This window comes from Nicotiana tabacum, chromosome 6 (genome assembly GCF_000715075.1).
Source record: "Nicotiana tabacum cultivar K326 chromosome 6, ASM71507v2, whole genome shotgun sequence".
NCBI classification, from domain to species: Eukaryota; Viridiplantae; Streptophyta; class Magnoliopsida; order Solanales; family Solanaceae; genus Nicotiana; species Nicotiana tabacum.
This window is the reverse complement of record NC_134085.1, coordinates 180,145,020-180,167,591: the sequence shown is the minus strand read 5'-3', so window position 1 is coordinate 180,167,591 and position 22,572 is coordinate 180,145,020. Positions and strand designations below refer to the sequence as shown.

Genomic DNA, 22,572 nt, shown 5'->3' with positions numbered 1-22,572 from the left:
TCTGCAGTTGGCTAGTCACTGCGAAAGATAACTCCTTTCCTGATGCCCCCCTCCTAAAAAATGACACCAATCATTTCGGTGAATGGAAATAAACTCGTTGTTGGTATGCCAAGTCATTTTCGTAGAAAAGGTTTTCTGGTATTTGGTTGGAGAGTGAAAAATATTTGTGGGGAATAATATATAATTAAATAATAATAGCAAATTGAATAGTGTTTTGGATTTTTTTTAGTATTAAAGATTGATAATAATGTCTAAGTGTGTTGAAGCAAGTTAAGTGAATCAGTGACTACCGCTATAGTGAGAGAAGTCACTTTCTGATAATCAAACATCTACAAAGACTTCTTTATGGAATATATATTTTTGAAATATCTGTCACAAAAACATATTCAGTAATATGCAAAAATTTATCTTTCCAGCAAAACATGTATGTTGGCTCTTAAGATTCTCATTTGGGTAATCTTGTCTTACCTTTTGTTGACCCTCAGTCTATCTTATTTAATCAAGTTATTCGTTTGTACCAAAACATTAACACGAATGAAAGGTAAAGTTGCTTATTAAGGGAAAAAGCACAATGGGTAATCTGTTGGGAACAAAGAGAGTGGTGCAGCAGCAAAGCGTTCGAGGAACAAAATGGTGCCTTCAAGTTGAGTCGCAATATCTTACTTTGATTCTAAATTCACCCCGACTGACGTGCCAGAATAAGTATTGAGGGTGTGCTAATGAAAGTTTAAAAATGTGACTCTTGTTGGTTAAGATGCTTGTGAATCTAATTCTGAGTATGGTATAGGAAGTTCCTGTATAACTGAAGGGGGATATATGTTAAGAGTTTCTGTGAAATCTCATTCATTCTCTTGTTGCATCCCTAGTTACTTCTCTTCCTGTTTCTTCACCTAAGTAGTAAATATGGCGTTGGAATAAAAAATGTTGAGTTCAGGCAAAGTGGAGGGACAGTTGCGTAACATGGCAGTACAAAAATGTACCCGCCATTGCCTTTACTGATTAAAATAGAAGGGGAATTAAGTAGCCAATGAGAGCAGCAATGAAGCTGGGCACATGGCAGGGTGGAGTCATGAGAAGAAGTAACAATAATGTGTAGTTAAGTTACGTTCCCCAAGAATGAATCACGTTATTTCCGGATTTACGTCAACTTGGAATCCCAGTATGCAGTTATTACGCGTATTAATCTGCTGCACGTTCATCTCCATTAGCTACATCATTATTGCAGCTTTGACTTTGATCATGTGCCTAACCCAAACCAATCATTTATTAATGAGCCCCTGCTTTCTTCCAATTCTTGATTTATTTTCTCTAAGGGTCACAATTCATTGCATTTGCTCCAACGGCATGCACACAACTCCTGCATTAATACCGCCTTCCTTCCTGGATTTACCTTACTTTTTATGATGTATGTGTACATCAATATCTATGATGAGACTACACAAATCCAGCCTCTGCAATGGATTCTTTGACCACTATTTATTACTGCTAATAAATAAATTCGCCTCTTTAACAAATATTTCAGTTAGACCTGAATAGTATCAGTCTACGTAATTATAAAGTTTACTAAACGTATTTTCACATTTGCAAATAAAAATCTGGTCTCAAAGAAAAAATAAATCTTTTTGAATGATTTTAATTAGTACCATACATTGTCAAAATATGTCTAGATGGCTTAAAATATTTGAGTATATTACAATTACAAATACGTTGCACATTAATCATTTGTCGAATCATGCCTAATAATGATTGCTTCGAATGATTTTCTTAACAAATAAACGATTATTTCAGTTCAAAATACTAACTTTGGTAGTTGGGAAAAAGTCGGTTCCTTAAAATCCATATTTCAAAATATTCTTGACCTATGGAATACTAATCTCGATGACTCCGACTTCATACTACGTTGGTAGACTTCTCAGGAAGTTTAGAAGAATATGGAGAATCAAGTAAAAGGGTGCACATATATATTATATTGAATTAGAAAAAAAAAAGCGTCAGGTAATTCAATAAGAAATGAAGCAGGAAATAGTTCAAGCGAAGAATAGGGACTAATCACATGCCAAACGAAATTATGATGCCACATAGGTCATAAGCCTTTTAATTTTTCATTAAGAGTGACCACTCCAGTAGCAAATTGTGTTTTGTTTATTTTAATTTTCACCAAGGCTTAAGAGTGTCCAGTTACTTAATTAACAAGTGGACTTGTAATATTAATAAGAATACAGCACAGCAGCATTGCTTTCGTATAGCTGAAACAATTAGAATGTGGAAAGCCAGCGTAACAAAAGCATTGTAGCTGTGATGAATTGAAGGATGTGACAGTTAAGATGCAACCCTAGAATTTACGCTATTAAATAATAAATATCCTTCATTCTCTGTATAATAATAACAAATAATAACTCTCTCCTGATCACTTGATTAATGGGGATAGGACAAAAGTGAAAAGGAGAAGAGGTGTAATGTAACTTGTACGGAAGAGAGTATCCTGGGTTCTCTAAATAGTATCCAACCCTATATTTGAAAATAACTAAAAACAAGGTGGTTAGGCACCAAAAACCGATGGAGAGACTCTTTTAATTTATTTATTTGTACGTTAATTAATTAATGGGGGATTGGTTGCAAATAATGATGAAGGTACCGTACCTATAGGCAACAGGTCATCCGCATTATAGGGGGCTAGCTAGTAGAATAATTCATCCAATAATTAATTGTAAATTGCAATTGATTAACACACTAGGCTTGCTTCTCCCCCTCCTATATATATAGTAATGTGTTTTACCTGATCATCCAGCTAGCAAATTAATTAAGCTATGGATCCATCAAACAAATCTGTGTCTGCAGGCAGCTCTTCTAATAAGATCAGACAAATAGTTAGGCTTCAACAGCTCCTCAAGAAATGGAAGAAGATAGCAGCTGCCTCCCCCTCCTCCACCCACCTCCATAACAACCTCCTCAGTATAAACAACAGCACAAGCAGCAGCACCAAAAGCATCAATAAGTTCCTCAAGAAAACCCTTTCATTCTCGGAAAAGGACAGATCATCACCTGCAGAGGTATGCAGCATTAATAGCTCCGATGTAGCAGTCCCCAAAGGGTGCCTTGCAGTATCCGTTGGCAAGGAGGACAAAGAAGAAGTCAAGAGATTCGTCATCCCAATGGATTACTTGGGCCACCCATCATTTCAAGTCCTCTTGAGAGAAGCCGAAGAAGAGTTTGGTTTTCAACAACAGGGACTCCTCAAGATTCCTTGTGAAGTCTCCGTCTTCGAGAAGATTTTGAAAAACATTAACTCTAACAACAAGATCAGACAACCACCAGCACCAGCTCATGATCATGATGCCTTTTTCCAACTGCAGCAGCCTCATCATTCTTCTGATTTATCCACCATTAATAGCGTCGTCGTCGATGATAATAATATCATTCACAACGTTGGCTGCTGCTCTCCAGACAATCACCAACACCACCAGGGAATCATGCCTCCTCAATTGTGCAGTTGACCGCCTAGCGTACGTAATTCCATGCAATATTGCGCATGCAATTAACGATCGATCTAATAGTTAATGATCATCATTGTACTGCTTTTTCTTATTCATTTTTTCCTTTGCCGGCCCATGCATGGTAATTCATCTATTTTGCTACAGAAGAAGAGAAAGCGAAAGAGTGTTTAGTCCAATAAGTGTTATTCCTCCACCATCTTAATTCATCTCAAGTTACCGTCTCATGCATGTTGTAGATTCTTGCCAATCAGACATGTTTTCTTTTGTTTAATAAAGCATCACTACATCGTGCAAGCTTGGAGCATTTCTTTTCTTCTTTGTCTGTTCTCTCAAGTTATTCATACTAATTTCATCAATTAAAAGGCCCGACCCATTCATATTACTTATTAGAAGCAGGAAATTAGCACCAGGATTATTCATCTTACTAAGAGGGAGAGAGATTGACATCCTATTCTAGTTTTGGGGCATAATAGAAACTTCCAAATATAATTTGAGAGGGAGAGAGATTGACGTCATACACAAACCGCTCTTTTGCGAGCTTTCTTCTTTCATTTGTTTATTTCACTTTCCCGGCATCGAGGCTCAACTTTTGCCACCATTACATCACGAGGCCCTTCGGGTCTTTGAATATTGGCCACATTAGCAAAATAATTCCATCATAAAGTTTCACATATACATTTTTTCACTTGCTGTATAAGAAAAAATTAAATCCACCCATCAATCATGCAGTATTTGGTTCGCAATAAGCTTAATGCCACCATTATTTATGTAAAAATCAATGTATTACATTATTGGATCGAAAAAGCTATTGGGTCGGGTCTAGTCATAAGGGGTACTAATTAGCCTATTAGCTTGTCCTCCTCCAACATACTACGTATTAGTGGTGCACAAAGGAAACCGACAAATCGCACCAACCCGATAATTCGAGTCAAACCGAGAAAAAAAACCCGACTATGGTTTGGTTTGGTGTTGGAAAAAAAAATCCGACCATAATTGGTTTGGTTTGGTTTTAACTAAAGAAAGTCAAACCGAAACCAAACCAACCAGACATTACATATATAGAAATTTTAGATATATTTAATATATAAATATACTTATTGTGATGTAATTTATAAATATTTCTTAAATTTTTTCATAATTTTATCTTTTAAGGTATTATTTCAAGGTTTGACTTAGAACTTTTGAATGCTCCAATAAGTTTTATAGTCATTAATATTAGTAAATTAAATAATGCTAACAAAAGCCCAAACCAAAATCAAATCAATACTAATGCTAACAAAAGACAATCAATTCAATATTACGAACGGGAACATATCGAATATCTATTTTTTGTTTTGCAATAATTTAGATAAAAATGTAAAACCTATCTTTATTTTTCTTTAGCGTTTAGTCATGTAATTAATACTCCCTTATTAGTCTATTTATTTTAGCATGGCTTAGTACTTTTAGATTATGTTTATTTTTATTATGGGTTTTTAATGAGCAATATTTATATTACATAATTTTATTGTTTTTATTGTTGAATATTTTAGGATAATGTCATGGCATATCTCATATTTTGTATTATTTTCTTGGAAAATACTTTATATAGTTATATCTTACTAGGATTAAAGAAATATTTTGAGCATACGTTATATGTTTTGTTCTACGAAGATTTTACCGGAGAAAACCCCCGAAAAAACCCGAGAAAAACCGAGATTGAAAAATCCGAGTTTTATTGGTTTGGTCTTTAGATTTAAAAACTCGACACAATTGGTTTGGTTTGATAATTATAAAATCCGAACCAACCCGGCCTATGTACATCCCTACTACGTATAACTCATAAATACACCATTGTACGTGTAGAGAAAGGAGATTTTGCTCACGTTTTTTGGGAAACAAATGACGACTAGGGATAGTACTTCCTTGCATCACAAGAGGATATCTAGAAAGGGAGTTCATCGTTTCGCGGTATTTGCAAATCCTCTTCCCTAAAGAGAAACCCGTAAGCAATAGAATGTAAAATAAGATTACATGTATTAACGATACATAAATAAAAGTATCTAAAGACAAATACAACAACAACAACAACTAACCCATTTTGATCCCAACATGTGAGGTCTAGGGAGGGTAGTCTGTACGCAGACCTTACCCCTACCTAATGCAGGTAGAGAGACTGTTTCCAATAGACCCTCGGCTCAAGAGAGCAAGAAGAAGAGGGAAGAAAGGAAGGAAAACAGTATCCAATAATAGCAACACGAAATACAATACCTGAAGCAAACAAAACCACATACCATAATAAAAATCAAAGAATATGAAGGGAAATACATGCTACTAAGCCTATCGGTGAACACTATAAACTACCCATATACTAACCTTTTACCTTAATCCTCGAACTCCACACCCTCCTATCAAGTGTCATGTCCTCAGTGAACTGAAACAACGACACGTCCTGTCGAATCAATTCTCCCCAGTACTTCTTAGGCCTACCTCGACCCCTCCTCAAACTCTCCATGACCAACCTCTCACACCTCCCGACAGGGGCATCAATGCTTCTTCTCTTAACATGTCCGAACCATCTCAACCGCGATTCCCGCATCTTGTCCTCCACGGAGGCTACTCCCACTCTGTCCCGGATAGCTTCATTGCTAATTCTATCTCGCCTGGTACACCCACACATCCATCTCAACATCCTCATCTCTGCTACTCTCATCTTCTGCACGTGAGAGTTCTTGACTGGTCGACACTCAGCCCCATACAACATAGCGGGTCGAACCATCACATACTTTTAAAATAAGTGTACCCCACATAATGTTCACTGTATTATTATTACCACGTAACAATCTCTACATGATGTTCAACTGCATAACTACCAACATTATAAATTATTGCACAAACAATCCCTCATCACACTTCAGGTCGCCCACATAACTAGTAAATGAAATAAAACAACGCACTTATTTTGAGAACCCAATACTTTCCTTGACTCAGTAAAACTGCAATTTCTGACGAGAAATAATCTCTAACGAGTTAACTACGATTGCAGATGAGAGTACAGCGAGCCACAATTAGGCTATAGGGAAAGGGTAAGGCATTGGAGGAGGGCAAGACGAGAGGAAGAGCACAAAGTCCAACTCCTTGGTTGTTAATGAGGCACACAGCAATCACGTACTTCAATCCGCATAAATGCGTGCTAAGAGAGTATATAATTCGTCAAATTATGGATATGATCCGATCACATCAACTATCCATTCCCAGAATCATCAGATAGCGCTCAATAAGAGAATTAATTGTATTATTTTGGTATTAAGCTACCAATGGCAGTTCCCAAAATGGCTCTGCAATTGAAACAGAATAGTAGAATATATTATAATAAAGTAGTTAAAGGAAATTATTGAATAGTTATCTGTCCACGCCCTGATAACATCGAGGCTTATAGGTTAACCATACTGCACACTAGTCATTGACCAGCTTATTCTTGATCGATGATAAGGGAATGCCGAGCCAAACAGGTAATGCTTTCTATTATTGCTTTCCCTTAATTCAATCTGATTGGGTAGATGGCTCTGTTTCCTTCATTGGATCCCTGCAGGATTTTGGCTGGTGGACACCAAATTAGCCCAGTTAGTACTGCGTCAATATCGTGAACGTATCATCTAAGGTGCTGCTGAGTGCTGACCTCCCGTATTCATTAAAAAAAAACCAACACAGTAAAAATAAGAAGAAATGGAAAAGAGGTAGTCCCAACCTCAGTGTACACCGAATGTCAAACAGAGCTTTTCGACCATCGTCCACATTTTTCAAACAGAAATGTCCTATGCGTACACAAGTAGTACATCTTAAATATACAATTCCAGTAGCGTACCTAGCAATTTGTACTGAAGCAGATGCGAAAACTGCCATCAAGTTACTACTTCTCAGTTGCTGAAGAATCTCACAATTGACAAATTCTTGGCCTACTAACCTATCTCAAATAGTCCAACAGCCAGGATATCAAAGGTCACTTTAACGGTAATCACTTTGAATACTTATCAACAAGCGCCTTCGCATTCTCTGGTGCAAAGAATCTTGCCTGTGACATCATCCCCCATGTTAGAAGATAAATGATAATCTAAATGTTAACAGGAAATCCTTAAATTTTTCAAAAACAAATTGCAGGTGCATAAATTTGGATTAAGAGATAAAATTTAACAAGTTTGCATTCTGTCATTAAAACCAATCAGGCAAGCATGCCGATATCACAGAATGATCAAATAGCTTGCAGCATTTTTGAAGGTCCCACGCAGGTGCAGACACATTTTTGGAGCATTCGAGCAACATAGGTAGAAACATAGAGGACCTATCATGACACTGCCGTTCAGGAACCTAGAAATGTCTTGTCAATGACTAAATTGTATATGGGAAAAAGAGCATAGCTAAACTAATACAAAGCAAAGACCGGTCATGGATAAGCCAAAATACGAAGCATATGGTTTTCAGAGATGGCAACAAGATCCTAACGACATGTATTTTTCCTGATTACATAGTCCCTTTGCAAATTAACTATGCAAGTTTATCCTTACCAGATTCCATAATTCACCCTCCCAAGATACAAGCCAGTCATTCTGCTCAAATATAAGACTGTATATTCACCTTAGCGTCCAAACTGAGCCGCATGCTTTACTACAAGGCCTATGCCTAGCACAAAGCTAATCTTATCAATGATCGCAGGTTCTTGATCAGGTAGCTGGATAATCCATCACTCATACATACAGGGAGCAGAATGGGATGGCAGACCAACTGGCTAAACATGGATGTAGCATGGAGTATTCAGACACAAGCAACTTTATTTATGCTCCATCGCTTTTTGTTTCAGATATGCTACAAGCTGATCAGTGAGGAGTAACTTATCTTAGATATATAGTAACTACTAGTAGTTGTACTAGTAGATTAGTAGTAGTCTAAGTTGCTCCGACATAGCAGTTTAGGTGCCGCACCCGTGTCGACACGACACTAGTATGAGTGTGGGTATGGGATCCGTACCGGATCTGGTCAAACAATTTTGGGTACTTTGACCACGACGGACGGAAAAATTCGAGACCATATAAAATTTAATTCCCAAAATCAAAACCAAAATTAGGATAAATTTGAAGAAAATAGCATACCTTATCTAGGAAATCTATCCTTTTCTTATCTACAACTTGAGAATAAAAAGGAAAGCCACACAAGCTATACATAAGTATTCCCAAAATTTCTCATAATTTAGAGATATTTTTTATATTTTTATTTTTTGAATTATTTTTAGCCGGATCCTTGCACCCGTATCCGTATCCCCGAATCTTAAAATTTACATCTCGAAGGATCCGACCTCTAGATCCGCACCCATGTCGGACACCTACACCAGTGTCCTAGCAACTTAGGTAGTAGTAGTATCCTTTTAAACTCCCCTTTTTGTAACGACCCTTCTGGGGGTCGGATCCCATTTCCTCATAGTTTTGCTAGTTTTGACAATCAATGTATGCTGTACACCCTCCTTGTCCTAGTAATATAAACGGACTAACCAAAAAAGGAAGAAGCATATCCATGTTTTTCTGTAACCATATTCGTTACCTTTTATTCTTGAACTTGACAGAGCTGCTACTACCATCCAAAAATTTGTAGTTTCACATCAAGAGAGGTATTCTATACCGGTATACTTCAAAATACTGAAAATAGTTATTCTGTTCCTTTTAGCATACAAGCATCTATTCCCAGTCTGTAAACTACCTGGAGAGTAAGTGTTGAAAAGATTCATGGGAAGTGGACTCAAGCTTGAGAAAGCTGAGGCAAAAGTTGGATAGGATTATCGGAGTGGAACAAAGCAGCAGTGCTCAAACATATTAAACTACTAGTGGAGAGGAAGCCTGTGCAGACCCACAGGCCCAAGCACAATTTAAAAAGATAGTTCCTCTATTCCATTTTTATGTGTCACTATTACTATTTGGAGAATCAAAGAAAATTTTTAAATCACCATTTCTCAATATTTTTTAATATTTTGACTATTAACTATCATGACCTATATTACTACCCCAGTAACAGTTTATGTGACTCTAAAGATTGACCCTTTCTAAATCTAAGGATTGTCTGATCAAGCTTAAAAAATGAGCAAAATGAAGCATACTTATTTTCATGTACTCCTTGTTATTTGTTAAAAGCAAAGGTATAAAGGAAAAAGTAGTTCAAGCAGAATCTATATGCTCAAATCTGGAAATCAGACAAATCTTGAGGAACTCCTTTCTTTTCAGCATATGATCTCCATTCTCCAGAACTCTGAATCTGGGTTCTTTCCCATCAGCTACTCTTTCACATTTTTAGACTCTAGAGAGAAGTAGGACTCCTCTCCCTACACTTCATTTTTTTGCCTTCAAGTTATCTGGGGTATTTAAATATGAATAGAAAGTTTCATCAGTGTCAAGTCTTAGAGTAAAGAGCACATCCTTATGTTGCCTATGAGGAGGCAAAACAAGAATGCTTCCCAATAAGAAAGGTAAACCATTTGTCATATCTGGGACAGTAATAATTGTACCATAACTAATGACCAATTAAACTTAGTATTTTGTTTATAGAAATTATAGAAAATAATTGCAAGGGAAAGGGAGAGTTAACACAAGGCCCCAGTTGGCTTTAACTACCTAATAATCTCAAGCCAAGGACCTCATGCCAAAGGAGAAGCATAGCACGTTGATCATTGTCTCTTAAAAAGACGAAGATGGAAGGAAGCGTTTATCTTGGTGTCAGCTTATGGGAAGGGTGTCTGAGACTATTCATATTGCTATTCATATACTCACTTGTATAAACATTCTCTCAGCATCACCAACATTTCCGTTCTCTTTCAAAATAATACCCTGCACAAATCGAGATGATCAATATCTTAAACCTATAAATAAAACACTAAAATTTAAAAAATAATTATCACGTCATTATGAAACATTTTCCAATGTATAGGATATTATGCTATTTATTGATTACTATTCCTTTACAGTACTTTGCAATTTGCTGAAAACTAGCAATTTATTCCTTAAATGCTACATTTCACACTATCCTTTGAATCTTATCTCTACTATCTCCACATTAAAATAAGCTTTGCAGATTAGGAACTCTAGTATTTCTTTAGTAATTAAACTTAACGTCAATTACACAATATTACTAAAGTGTGTCAATACTAAAAATTGCACAAAACACAATTTTCGGATCACCCAAATGTGTAATCCACTTATCGCGCAAACTTTAAGTGAAAGAATATGGAAATAACCATCGCGGTAAAATATATAAGGACCAGATGGAAAAAACCTTTGCTAAGTAACCCCTAAAGTCATCAGGATAGGTAGAAATGAGTTGATTATATACAGACACCGCATCGCTGACACGGCCCCATTCTGAGTATGATTTTCCAAGAAGCAGGTCAATCTGTAAAGGAGAAGAAAAAAAATCAACATAACCACAAGCAATGAGTGCATTCGTTCAAGCACAAGAGTGCAACACTCCTTGCCTTTGAGACTGGTGCCTTAAATAGTTATATGAGTGAAAGATACCTTGTACAATTTCCCCCTTCCCTTTCAGCTAATCCAAAAGTTCAGTTCGCTCAAAAGTGGCTCGCCATTAAGGAAAGTGGTTATTTACTTGTTTATTTCACTTGCATAGTAGGCCAAATTAAATATAAAGACTAGTTTTGTGAAAACAGAAAACACAATTTTGCATTAAAAGACTAGCTCATAATGCTTTGGAGGATAAAGAGTTGTACAGAAGTTAGCAACAAGAGAAAAGTTCCAAATTGTCATTGACTACTTAATTGCCTCATTTTCTTGAATAGGATTTTCAAAATTACATTTGGCACTTACAAAATAGATGACATGAGAGAGCGTGATTGGTAAGGGTTCCAGATAAGATCCTATCAACCTCTTGCCTATGCTATGCATAGAGGAAAAGACGAAACAACTTTGTACAAAGGCGGATTTAGAATTTATAGAACATGGGTGCACCACTATAGAAAGAAGAACAAAAAAAGTATTTAGTGGGAATTGATCCCTCTTCTTTTGGATAAATAACTCAGCATTCACCCAAGTGTACCATTGAACCATTTTGGAGCATAAGGGCCAGCAAATAATATTTGATCAATTCTAGGAATTATGTACAAAAATACCAGTTTGGCAGAAAGATCATGGGTTCACGTGCATCATAATTTGGGCCTAAATCTGCACCTGACTTTGTATATCTTGTGGCAAGAAGTTAATACTCATTAAGAGCCCGTTTGGATGAGCTTGTTTTAAGTGACTTTTAAGCCAAAATAGCTTTTAAGCCATAAGTTAGGAATTCTAACTTTTGGCTTTTGGCTTGTTTTTGTCATTTTAGCTTAAAAACAAGTGCTTAAAAGCACTTTTTTACTTTATCCAAACACTACAAAATGGTTTAAAAGCACTTAAAACAGCCAATCCAAACGGGCTCTAAATGTGCACTCTGCAGTATTCGCTCATATTAACCAACAGTACCTAACACATTTGAACAGCTTTACAATTGAACTAAGTGAAAGAACTGTAGAAATTGTTAACAGCTTTGAACATGATATTCTGGTAGTGCTAGTCATCTAACGCTAGAAACTTCTTCTCCATTGTCATTTCCTCAAATTATTAACTAGATTTTTATTTTTATTGATCTCTACTGTTGGTTTCATTCTCTGACATCTGCTCCAATGTATCGGACAGACGTGATAGTGGTGCGCCAATGTGTATTATTTGGATTCATGTGGTAAACTTTTTATAGATGAAGAAAGTTTTACATGCTACAAGATGAGTTAGTGGAAACATGATAAAACCTAACAACTATTTCCTCCGGTGTTCAGAGTGCAGGTGGCAACTCATCTAAGTTTCAAAGAGAACTTATATTTTAGATAAATTTACATGTTTAGAAATTCAAAGTTAGAAATATTTAATAAATGTTTGAGAATTTGTTTACTCTCCAAATAATAATTTTTGCCAAACAAATTAGGACTAAGGGACTAGCAGATTTGACATGCTATGATATCAAAGCTTACTTGAATTGGGTCAACATCTGACTTTGATTTCACTGCACTCTTCTTGATTCCATCACTGCTACCGATAGTTTTTTCTTCATTTAGACGTTTGCGAGATGCCAAAAGCATTTGAACAGCCTAAAAAAGTAACATAGTCATATCAAGTCCACATATTGACATGAAAATGATAGGAATTCAGATTTAATTATGTTATTATAGCAACAAACATAATTGATGAAGGATTCAACCTCTAGATCCGCACCCATATTGGACACACTCACCCGAGTCCAAGTAGACTATGTATAATATGGTAGGTAATTGATCCCTATGCTAATTTTATAATTAAAATAGAGAATATCGTAAGGCATATTATAGAAAGCTTTATAAGATTTCATTAATCAAGTGATGAATCAAGACGTATATGAATTTCGACACATGTTACATGCACTCATGCATAGACATGAATCCTGCACAGATACTTTATTTTGTCGTATATTTTGAAGGATCCATGTGAAGCACCGAATATATGTCATATCCAATTTTAACAAAGGTGCATCATTAACATGGCAGGAGTTTGAGAAGAAAACATTCATAAATATCATACCCTTGGCGAAAGGCTAAAATCTTAGGCAGTTTACATATCCAGTTTCACATAGTATCTTGAACACCAATGAGCGCAATACATTTTTACAGTTTTCACTCAACCTCAATGCATAATATTCATTTTGTCCATAATTGTTCATACTTCTAGGACTCACTTTTCTACTTATGAACAATGGTTATTGTTGAATGATGGAGGATTTCCAAGAAGATATTCTCCATATCAAGATTTGATCCTCTAAGATCTTTCCATATCAAATTTTGATTCTTTGTTTTATTTTATTTTGTATAATCCCAGATTTTATGGGATTTTGTTTCTAACCTCTTCTTGTATATAAAGCCATGTATATGACATTCAAAAATATGAATGAAATTATTCAAGTTTCTTACTCTTTCCACATGGTATCATAGCCTTAGGCTTATTACTGATAGATTTTTTTCATTCATCCATCTTTTCATCACATTTGTCCTCTTTATTCCGCCCAAGGGTTGAAACCATTTGAAAACCATGTCCGAAGAGAGTACTATTGCGAATACTCCAGTCTCTGAAAATGTTTCTGCCACGGTAGAGCATAGCTCTATAGTTTCAACTGGAGATTCACAAAATATTCAAGCCTCTTATCGGTTGAATGGAAAAAATTATCTAAAATGGTCTCAGCTTGTTCGTACCTTTCTAAAAGGTAAAGGGAAATTAGGACATCTCCTCGGTACAGGACCATCCAAAGAAGACCCCAAGTTTGATGCATGGGATGAACATGATTCAATGGTGATGTCATGGTTATGGAACTCCATGCTTCCAGAAATTAGTGATACTGTTATGTTTCTGAATACTGCTAAGGAAATTTGGGATGCAGTGAAGGAGACATACTCTAAAGTTCATGATGCTGCCAGGATCTATGAAATAAAAACAAAATTATCTACAACAAAACAGGGAGCTCGATCTATCACTGAATATTCTAACCTTTTACTGGGGTTATGGCAAAAGATGGATCACTATCAATGCATTCAAATGCGTTGCACAGGCGATGCTGTAATTTTGAAAAGATTTATTGAAAAAGAAAGGATTTATGATTTTTTTGCAGGGCTAAATGCAGAGTTTGATGCTGTACGAGTGCAAATTTTAAAGAAAGAAGATCTGCCATCATTGAATGAGACAATGGCCATTATACGAACAGAGGAAGGACGGAGGAGTGTTCTGCTTGAAACTCAAATAAATGAAGGATCAACTCTTATGACAAAAGGGACAAATAAAAAGGAATCTGGAGTTTCACAATTGGAGAGCACCATCAAGCCCGCAAGTTCATTCAAACCGATAGTCAACAGAGACAATCTTTACTGCACTTACTGCAAAAAGTACCGGCACACGAGAGAGATGTTGGAAACTCAATGGTAAACCTCCAACCAAAAATACTTTTGATGGAACGCAGACACACATTGCTAGCAGCCCTCAGGTTGATAAAAAAAGTCCATTAGTCCCAGAATTCAACAAAGAAGATATTGAGAAATTGAAGACATTGCTGGAATCTCTGGAGATATCATCTTCGGCAGGTAGTTGTTCAATGGCCTTTGCAGGTATTTCTTCCACTTTTGTTGCTAATGTTAGAGACAAATTTTCTCCAATGTGGGTGGTTGATTCCGGGGCAACTGATCATATGACTTGTTCCTCCCATCTCTTTATATCATATTCACCTTGCCCTAGCTATAAAAAAATAACTATAGCCGATGGTTCAGTTATTACTGTAACTGGCCAAGGAGATATACAACTGGGAAAGTCTTTGATACTTAAGAATGTTCTTCATGTCCCAAAGTTATTTGCAAATCTCATTTCTGTCCACAAAGTCACCAAAGATTCCAAATGCAAAGTAACCTTTTTCTCTTCATATTGTGCATTTCAGAAACAGGACACGAAGGAGATGATTGGGCGTGCTAGTGAGAAAGGTGGTCTTTATTTTCTGGATTTTCACAATGGTGGAGATACAATTAAGAATTCCTTATCTAGTTCATTCTTGTCTGAATCTGTTATGTCCAATAAAGAGAGAGTTTGGCTCTATCATCGTCGCTTAGGTCATCCTTCTTTTTATGTAATCAAGCTAATGTTTCCATCATTATTCAAAAATTTGGTTGGAGTCTTTTCATTGTAAAGATTGTGAAATCGCAAAACATAAACGTGTTTCCTTTCCAATAAGCAACAAAAGATGTCAGACTCCATTTTCTCTTATTCATTGTGATGTATGGGGACCCTCTTCCATTCCTAATATTTCCGGTGCTAGATGGTTTGTGTCATTCATTGATGATTGTACAAGAGTAACATGGATCTATTTGTTAAAGCAAAAATCAGATGTCAGTCACGTTCTTCCTACCTTTTTTAATCTGGTTAAAACCCAATTTGATGTGACAATTAAAAGATTCCGTTCTGATAATGCCAAGGACTACTTCAATCAAAACCTCTCTGTTTTCTTCAAAAATGAGGAAATTATTCACGAATCTTCATGTGTCAATACTCCTCAACAAAATGGGATAGCGAAGAGAAGAAACGGTTTGTTACTTGACATTACTAGATCACTATTGTTTCACAAAAGGGTTCCAAAACAGTATTGGGGGGAAGCTGTCCTAACTGCTGCATATCTTAGTAACAGAATACCATCAAGAATTCTGAATTTTAAGAGCCCACTTGATACTCTTAGGAGTTTCTTCCCGAATTTCGAAAATTCCAGTAAATTGATTCCTAGAATCTTTGGGAGTATTGCCTATGTTCACATTCATTCTCAGAATAGAGGCAAATTAGATCCACGTGCTTTTAAGTGTGTTTTCATTGGATATTCTCCTACTCAAAAAGGATATAAGTGTTACCAACCATCAACCAAGAAGTTTTTTGTTTCAGCTGATGTCACATTTGATGAAAGTGAGTCATTTTTTAAAAATTCTTACATTCAGGGGAGTCATTGGATGGAAAAGGATCTCTAGACTTATCACTACTTGATTTGTCTATTCCTAGCCATGACAAATCCTTATCTATGTCCTTGCCTGAGTCACCATCTCTTAACTCATCTGAGTCTCTAAATCCTAATGAACCTATTGAGTCTTCTAATCTTGATATAGATAAAGGAATTCAAGAAAGTAATCCACCATTGCAGGTTTATTCCAGAAGAAAGAGGCTAACTGATCAAACTACTCAACCACAATTATCTCCTCATGTTCCTGCTCCTAATACCTATCCTGAACCTGTTGAACCATCAGAAACACCAAACCAAACTGAACATGAAGATCATAACCAAACAAATGATCTTGACCTTCCCATTGCACTTGGAAAAGGAATCAGAACCTGCACACAACACCCTTTGTGCCTTTCCTTGACATATCAAAATCTATCCCCAAGCCATAAAGCTTTTCTCAGTAACCTCCACACAATTCCTGTTCCAAAAAATTTGTCTGAAGCATTAGGCAACAAAGAGTGGGAAGAAGCTATGAAGATGGAAATGGAAGCATTGCAGAAGAATAAAACTTGGGAAATTGTGGAATTACCAAAAGGGAAAAAGCCGGTAGGGCGTAGATGGGTGTTTACCGTGAAATACAAGTCCGATGGGTCTATAGAAAGATTTAAAGCACGTTTGGTAGCAAGGGTTACACACAGACCTATGGAATTGATTATTTGGAGACTTTTGCCCCAGTGGCAAAAATGAATATAGTGAGGATCTTATTGTCATTGGCTGCGATTTTTAATTGGAACCTACAACAATTTGATGTTAAAAATGCTTTTCTACATGGAGATTTAAATGAGGAGATCTATATGGAGGTACCACCTGGTTTTGAAAGCAAGAAGGGAATGGTATGTAGACCGAAGAAGGCACTCTTGGACTAAAGCAATCACCCCGTGCATGGTTTGGAAGATTTACAAAGGTTATGATCAAGCTAGGCTATCGGCAGAGTCAAGGAGACCACACTTTGAACATAAGGCACTCAAAAACAGGAAAGGTAACTGCTCTACTAGTCTATGTAGATGATATCATAGTAACAGGTGATGATTCAGAGGAGATACACAATTTGAAGAATTGTTTACTCGAGGAATTTGATATCAAAGATCTTGGAAAATTAAAGTATTTTTTGGGAATTTAAGTAACACATTCTAAACAAGGAATCTTTATTTCCCAACAAAAATATGTGCTTGATTTGTTGAAAGAAACAGGAAAATTAGGGTGTAAACCAGTGGTCACACCAATTAATTATAATCATGGGTTGTGTAATTCTCCAGAAGATTCTGTGGTAGATAAAGGCTCGTATCAAAGGCTTGTAGGGAAATTGATCTACTTGTCCCATACAAGGCCAGACATTGCTTTTGCTGTAAGTGTCGTTAGCCAATTTATGCATGACCCTAGAGAAATGCATCTCCAAGCGGCGAACAGAATTCTACAATATCTTAAAGGAAGCCCCGAAAAAGGAATACTATTCAGAAGAGGAGGAGACATGGTTTTAGAGGCTTATACTGATGCGGATTATGCTGGTTCATTAGTGGATCGAAGGTCAACTTCTGGATACTGTACCTTTTTAGGAGGAAATATTGTGACTTGGAGAAGTAAAAAACAGAATGTGGTGGCCAGATCAAGTGCAGAATCCGAGTTCAGATCTATGGCGATGGGAGTTTGTGAGTTGTTATGGTTAAAGATAATCCTTGATGATTTGAAGATAAGATGGGAAGGACCTATGAGACTATATTGTGACAACAAATCAGCAATAAGTATAGCTCATAATCTTATACAGCATGATCGCACTAAGCATATTGAGGTAGATAGACACTTCATTAAGGAGAAATGTACACCATTTGTATCTACAAAAGATCAGTTGGCCGATGTTTTAACAAAAGGACTGCCAAACAATGTGTTTCAAGACCTGATAAGCAAGCTAGGAATGGAAGATATCCATTCACCAGCTTGAGGGGGAGTGTTGAATGATGGAGGATTTCCAAGAAGATATTCTCCATATCAAGATTTGATCCTCTAAGATTTGTCCATATCAAGTTTTTGATTCTCTAAGATCTTTCCATATCAAATTTTGATTCTTTGTTTTATTTTATTTTGTATAATCCCAGATTTTATGGGATTTTGTTAGATTTTATGGGATTTTGTTTCTAACCTCTTCTTGTATATAAAGCCATGTATATGACATTCAAAAATATGAATGAAATTATTCAAGTTTCTTACTCTTTCCACAGTTATGATGGTAAATATGGATACTCTTTTCTCTTCAGTTCCAACAAAGAAGACACCTTCACATTTTTATCAGATCTGACAAATTCTCAAGCTGTCAAAAATGTGGTTAACTGGGACAAAGAAACTGAGAATCATTTCCTGTCTTGTAGTGCAGGCAATGAAATAATTGAAAAAGAGGAAACAGCATATTGACCAACCAACCTCATCTGGCTTCTTTGCAGCTATCAGTGCATTTGTAAGACCACGTAGAACTTCAAAATCAATAGTTCCGGACACCTGTAAGACCATCCTAGCAGGTTATTCAACCTTGTGTAAGTGCTGAAAAAACTTGGTCTGAATAATGTCTAATTAAATTTGTGTTTGTGGGATTCTGATATGGTCAACTAACATGACAAAACTTATATATATATATATATAAATCACAGAGCTTTCAGGGTAGGTAGATGTTTAGATTCCTAGGTAAAGTATTTTCAAGTTAGCATTCATCCATGTAAAGGGAGCTACAAGAAGAGGAAGAACATGAGGTTTCAAAAGAGGTACACACCATAAACAATGATAAACTATTTAAAGTAACTGTTAAATAGTTGTGTAAATAAGTATAGTCCACATGAAATAAGAGTACAATATGTATTGTGTATAGTTATAAATAGGGCACAGTATGTATCGACAAGAAGGTTGCTCTGATGGTAAGCAACCTCCACTTCCAACCAAGAGGTTGTGAGTTCGAGTTACCCCAAGAGCAAGGTGGGGAGTTCTTGGAGGGAAGGATGCTGAGGGTCTATTTTGGAAACAACCTCTCTACCCCAAGGTAGGGGTAAGGTCTGCGTACACACTACCCTCCCCAGACCCCACTAGTGGGATTATACTGGGTTGTTGTTGTTGTTGTTGTTGTATTATAGTTAAAACATCAATCAATAATATAATTTTTCTATTATTTTCCTATTACCAGGCAGGATAAGATTAGGAATGAAGTTATCAGGGACAAAGTGGGCATGGCTCCGTGGAAGACAAGTTGCAGGAATCGAGAATGAGATGGTTCGGGTATATGAAGAGGAGAGACATTGATGCCCCGATTAGAAGGTGCGAGAGGTTGATCATGACAGGTCAGAGGAAGGGTAAAGGGAGGTCTAAGAAGTATTGGGGAGAGGTGATTAGGCAGTACATGACACCTAAGTTGCTCGGACTCAGGTGTGGGTATCCGATACGAGGACGGATCCGAGTATCAGATTCGGCAAAATCTAAATTTTAAGATTCGGTGGTGCGGATCCGGATATGGATACTGGTGCGGGGATTCGACTAATAAAAAATAGAGCTATAAAAATATTAAAATTTTTGAGAGATATTCTGTGAAAAACTTACATAAATATTGTAAAATTCAATCTTTCATTCTTCAAGATGGACATTATTCTTTCATTCTCCTAAATCTGTTTTATTTTTTATTTTGAGAAATCAAAATCTTAATTTTTCTCCCAAATTTGTCGATGGACTCCGGTTAAAGTGTCCCAAGTCAGTTGACCGAATCCAGGATGTATCCCGCTCCCGCTCTCATCCTTGTCTCGTATCGAGACGGGGACGACACCAAAATCGAAGAGTCCGCGGAACTTAGCATGGCACTACTTCAGCTTACCGAGGACATGACCCTCGATAAGAAGGTGTGGAGGTCGAGAATTAGGGTTGTGGGTTTGACAGGTAGTCAAGAGTTTCCCCTAGTCTTACCAGTAGTATTAGTACCAGTCTTATATTTTCCTATTTCTGGTTCTTGTTATTACACGGTGTGTCATTCTTACCAGTAGTATTGACACTATTCTTGTATTTTCGTATTCCTAGATCTTTGTTATTTACATGATGTGCCGTCTGCTTCCATTCTCCTATTACCTTGTTGGTGCTATTGTTTGTTTATTGCTTCCTTTTCACTGTTCCTGAGCCGAGGGTCTATCGAAAACAACCTCTACCTTCATAGGGTAGAGGTAAGGTCTGCGTACACATTACCCTCTCAAGACCCCACTTGTGGGATTTCACTGGGTTTGTTGTTGTTGTATTTCTCATAGTAACGAAGTATACTAGAATAGGCATCTTATCCAGCATATAAGCTACTGACCATGGCAGACATCCTAAAAGCAGCAGCACTTCCTTCATAGTCCTTCAGTTCATATTTGACTTCTCCAAGCAAACGGTAGACATCAGGGTCATTCGGTTTCTTCTGCATTTGCAAACAGGTTATTTCATGATATCCATATGGACTCGAAAAATCTCTTCATAAACAAAATAATACATCAGCCAAAAGAAAACCTTAATCAAATCCTCAAGAAGGGAAGAGGCTCGATTGTACTCCCCCAGTTGAACTAAGGTCACAGCAGCTCCCTGCAAACCATTTAAAGAAACTTACACAGTTGTTCATTCTCAAAAAAAGAATCTTACACAGTTGCAGAATGAAATTTTAGAAAGTGGTCGTTTGGACTTATGCCATCAAAAGAGAATTTGTCAAACAAGAATTCTTACATAGCATTATAAAGGAAAATCCATATAATTGACAGGGCACAACGAGCATTTCTATCTTTCATCTCCTAAGAAGCACAAAAGAGCAATTCTTTTCTGAGGAATTTCTATCCAAAGCAATACCGACAATTTTTACAATTATCAGCCTTGTAGTCTGAAATTCACTGTTACTACCTCTATCAGCCCCCACAGAGAATTTCCCCTTTTGACTTCCACAAGACAGCTAATAGTTAAACTTCTGGACCTTAGGAAACCAATTTGACATAACCCATATAATCCACAATTTGATACTCAAATTTATTAGGGATTCCTATACCGTGAACCTCAAGCGCTGGCACTCAATAAAGAATGCACCTTTTCAGCAAACAATTGTTGTGGCCTTAATAAATCATGACCCAATCCACTTGATTGTTGTTGGAATATAGGAAAGAGAAGGAGAGTGAGAAATTAAACCCATGTTTTTCCGGAATAAGAACCTGTAGAAATTTGATACCACCTTTCACCTAAATATCACCCAAATGTGATCATTTTTGGTAAGGGTGACTGGGACAAGACATCAGTGTGGATTGAAACTATGATGCACAGGGATGTTGAGGACAAGGGGCATCATAAGGTTTCATGCTAGGCGAGGAATTAGTCGGTTAGGTCAAGTATAGTAGTTGCACACCAACAAAAAGTTGTCAAAATTTAAATATGAATATCAACTAACCCTGGGACTTTAGTGTTGCCGAACTGCGAAATTGTCTGCTCGATTCAAGCTGAATGACTCATTGTAAAAGAAATGGGTTGATGTCCATCAACTAACATAGCAAAAACAATTGGAGGCAAAGAACCACATAGTCTAAGGGTTCCAAAGTCTCTTGTAAAAGATAAGAGACTTGCTTTCATATCGTAACTCCCATAAAGTTAATAGAGCAGGGAAACGATGGGTGAGCAATGTTTAACTTGCAAAACGTTTTCACCTCCATACGCAATAAGTTAACTTTTCCACCCAGAGCACAAGTATATGCCACTCAAGGAGTCTAAACTAAGTGGGCGTTTGGACATAAGAATTGTAAAATTCCAAAAAAGGGTGAAAAAAATTTTCAAGTGAAAATGATATTTGATATTTGATATTTAGACAAGAGGGGTTGCTCTGATGGTAAGCAACCCCCACTTCCAACCGAGAGGTTGTGAGTTCGAGTCCCCCCAAGAGCAAGGTGGGAAGTTCTTGGAGGGAAGGATGTCGGGGGTCTATTTGGAAACAGTCTCTCTACCCTAGGGTAGGGGTAAGGTCTGCGTACACACTACCCTCCCCAGACCCCACTAAGTGGGATTATACTGGGTTGTTGTTGTTGTTGTTGAGTTGTGTTTGGACATGAATATAATTTTGGGTTGTTTTTGAAGTTTCGTGAGTGATTTGAGTGAATTTTGAAAAACAGGTTTTTGGAGTTTTTCAAATTTTCGAAAATTTCCAAAATGCATCTTCAAGTGAAAATTGAAAATTTTATGAACAAACGCCGATTTCGGAAAAAAGTGAATCTTTTGGAAAAAAGGAAAAAATTTCTTATGTCCAAACGGGCTCTAAGTAGGTATGCTATATCCTGATGAGCGAAATGAGAAATTCTGAAACTGTAAGCATAGGATTACAAACAAAAACATCTTAAATTACATCATATACAATAACTCACTTCAAGGGAGATTGAATCCTCTGGTGATGAAGCCAGTGTTGCCTCAATCTGCTGAAGCGTCTTCTGCAAAAGCATCAAATCTGATGATATTTCAACAATATATA

General features: G+C 36.7%; 1 protein-coding gene across 9 annotated transcripts in view; it reads right to left on the bottom strand.

Moving 5' to 3' along the window:
* Nucleotides 1-6,741: 6,741 nt before the first annotated feature.
* Nucleotides 6,742-22,572, bottom strand: part of LOC107779489 (uncharacterized) — a 35,816-nt gene continuing 19,985 nt past the window's right edge. For 2 of the 9 annotated variants that reach the window (XR_012710998.1, XR_012711005.1), the window contains exons 8-16: nt 22,469-22,531; nt 20,592-20,663; nt 20,401-20,502; nt 18,504-18,578; nt 12,520-12,636; nt 10,782-10,898; nt 10,280-10,336; nt 7,222-7,545; nt 6,742-7,073 (exon numbers count right to left, since the gene is read on the bottom strand). Coding sequence is in view for 2 of the 9 variants with exons in the window: in XM_075256053.1 (XP_075112154.1) it covers nt 7,489-7,545; nt 10,280-10,336; nt 10,782-10,898; nt 12,520-12,636; nt 18,504-18,578; nt 20,401-20,502; nt 20,592-20,663; nt 22,469-22,531 (660 nt within the window). In the remaining 7 variants the exon portion in view is untranslated. Of the gene's footprint in view, nt 7,074-7,168; nt 7,546-10,279; nt 10,337-10,781; nt 10,899-12,519; nt 12,637-18,503; nt 18,579-20,400; nt 20,503-20,591; nt 20,664-22,468; nt 22,532-22,572 lie in introns of those variants that run through there. The other 7 variants (XR_012711001.1, XR_012711003.1, XR_012711002.1 and 4 more) reach the window with 7 other exon arrangements.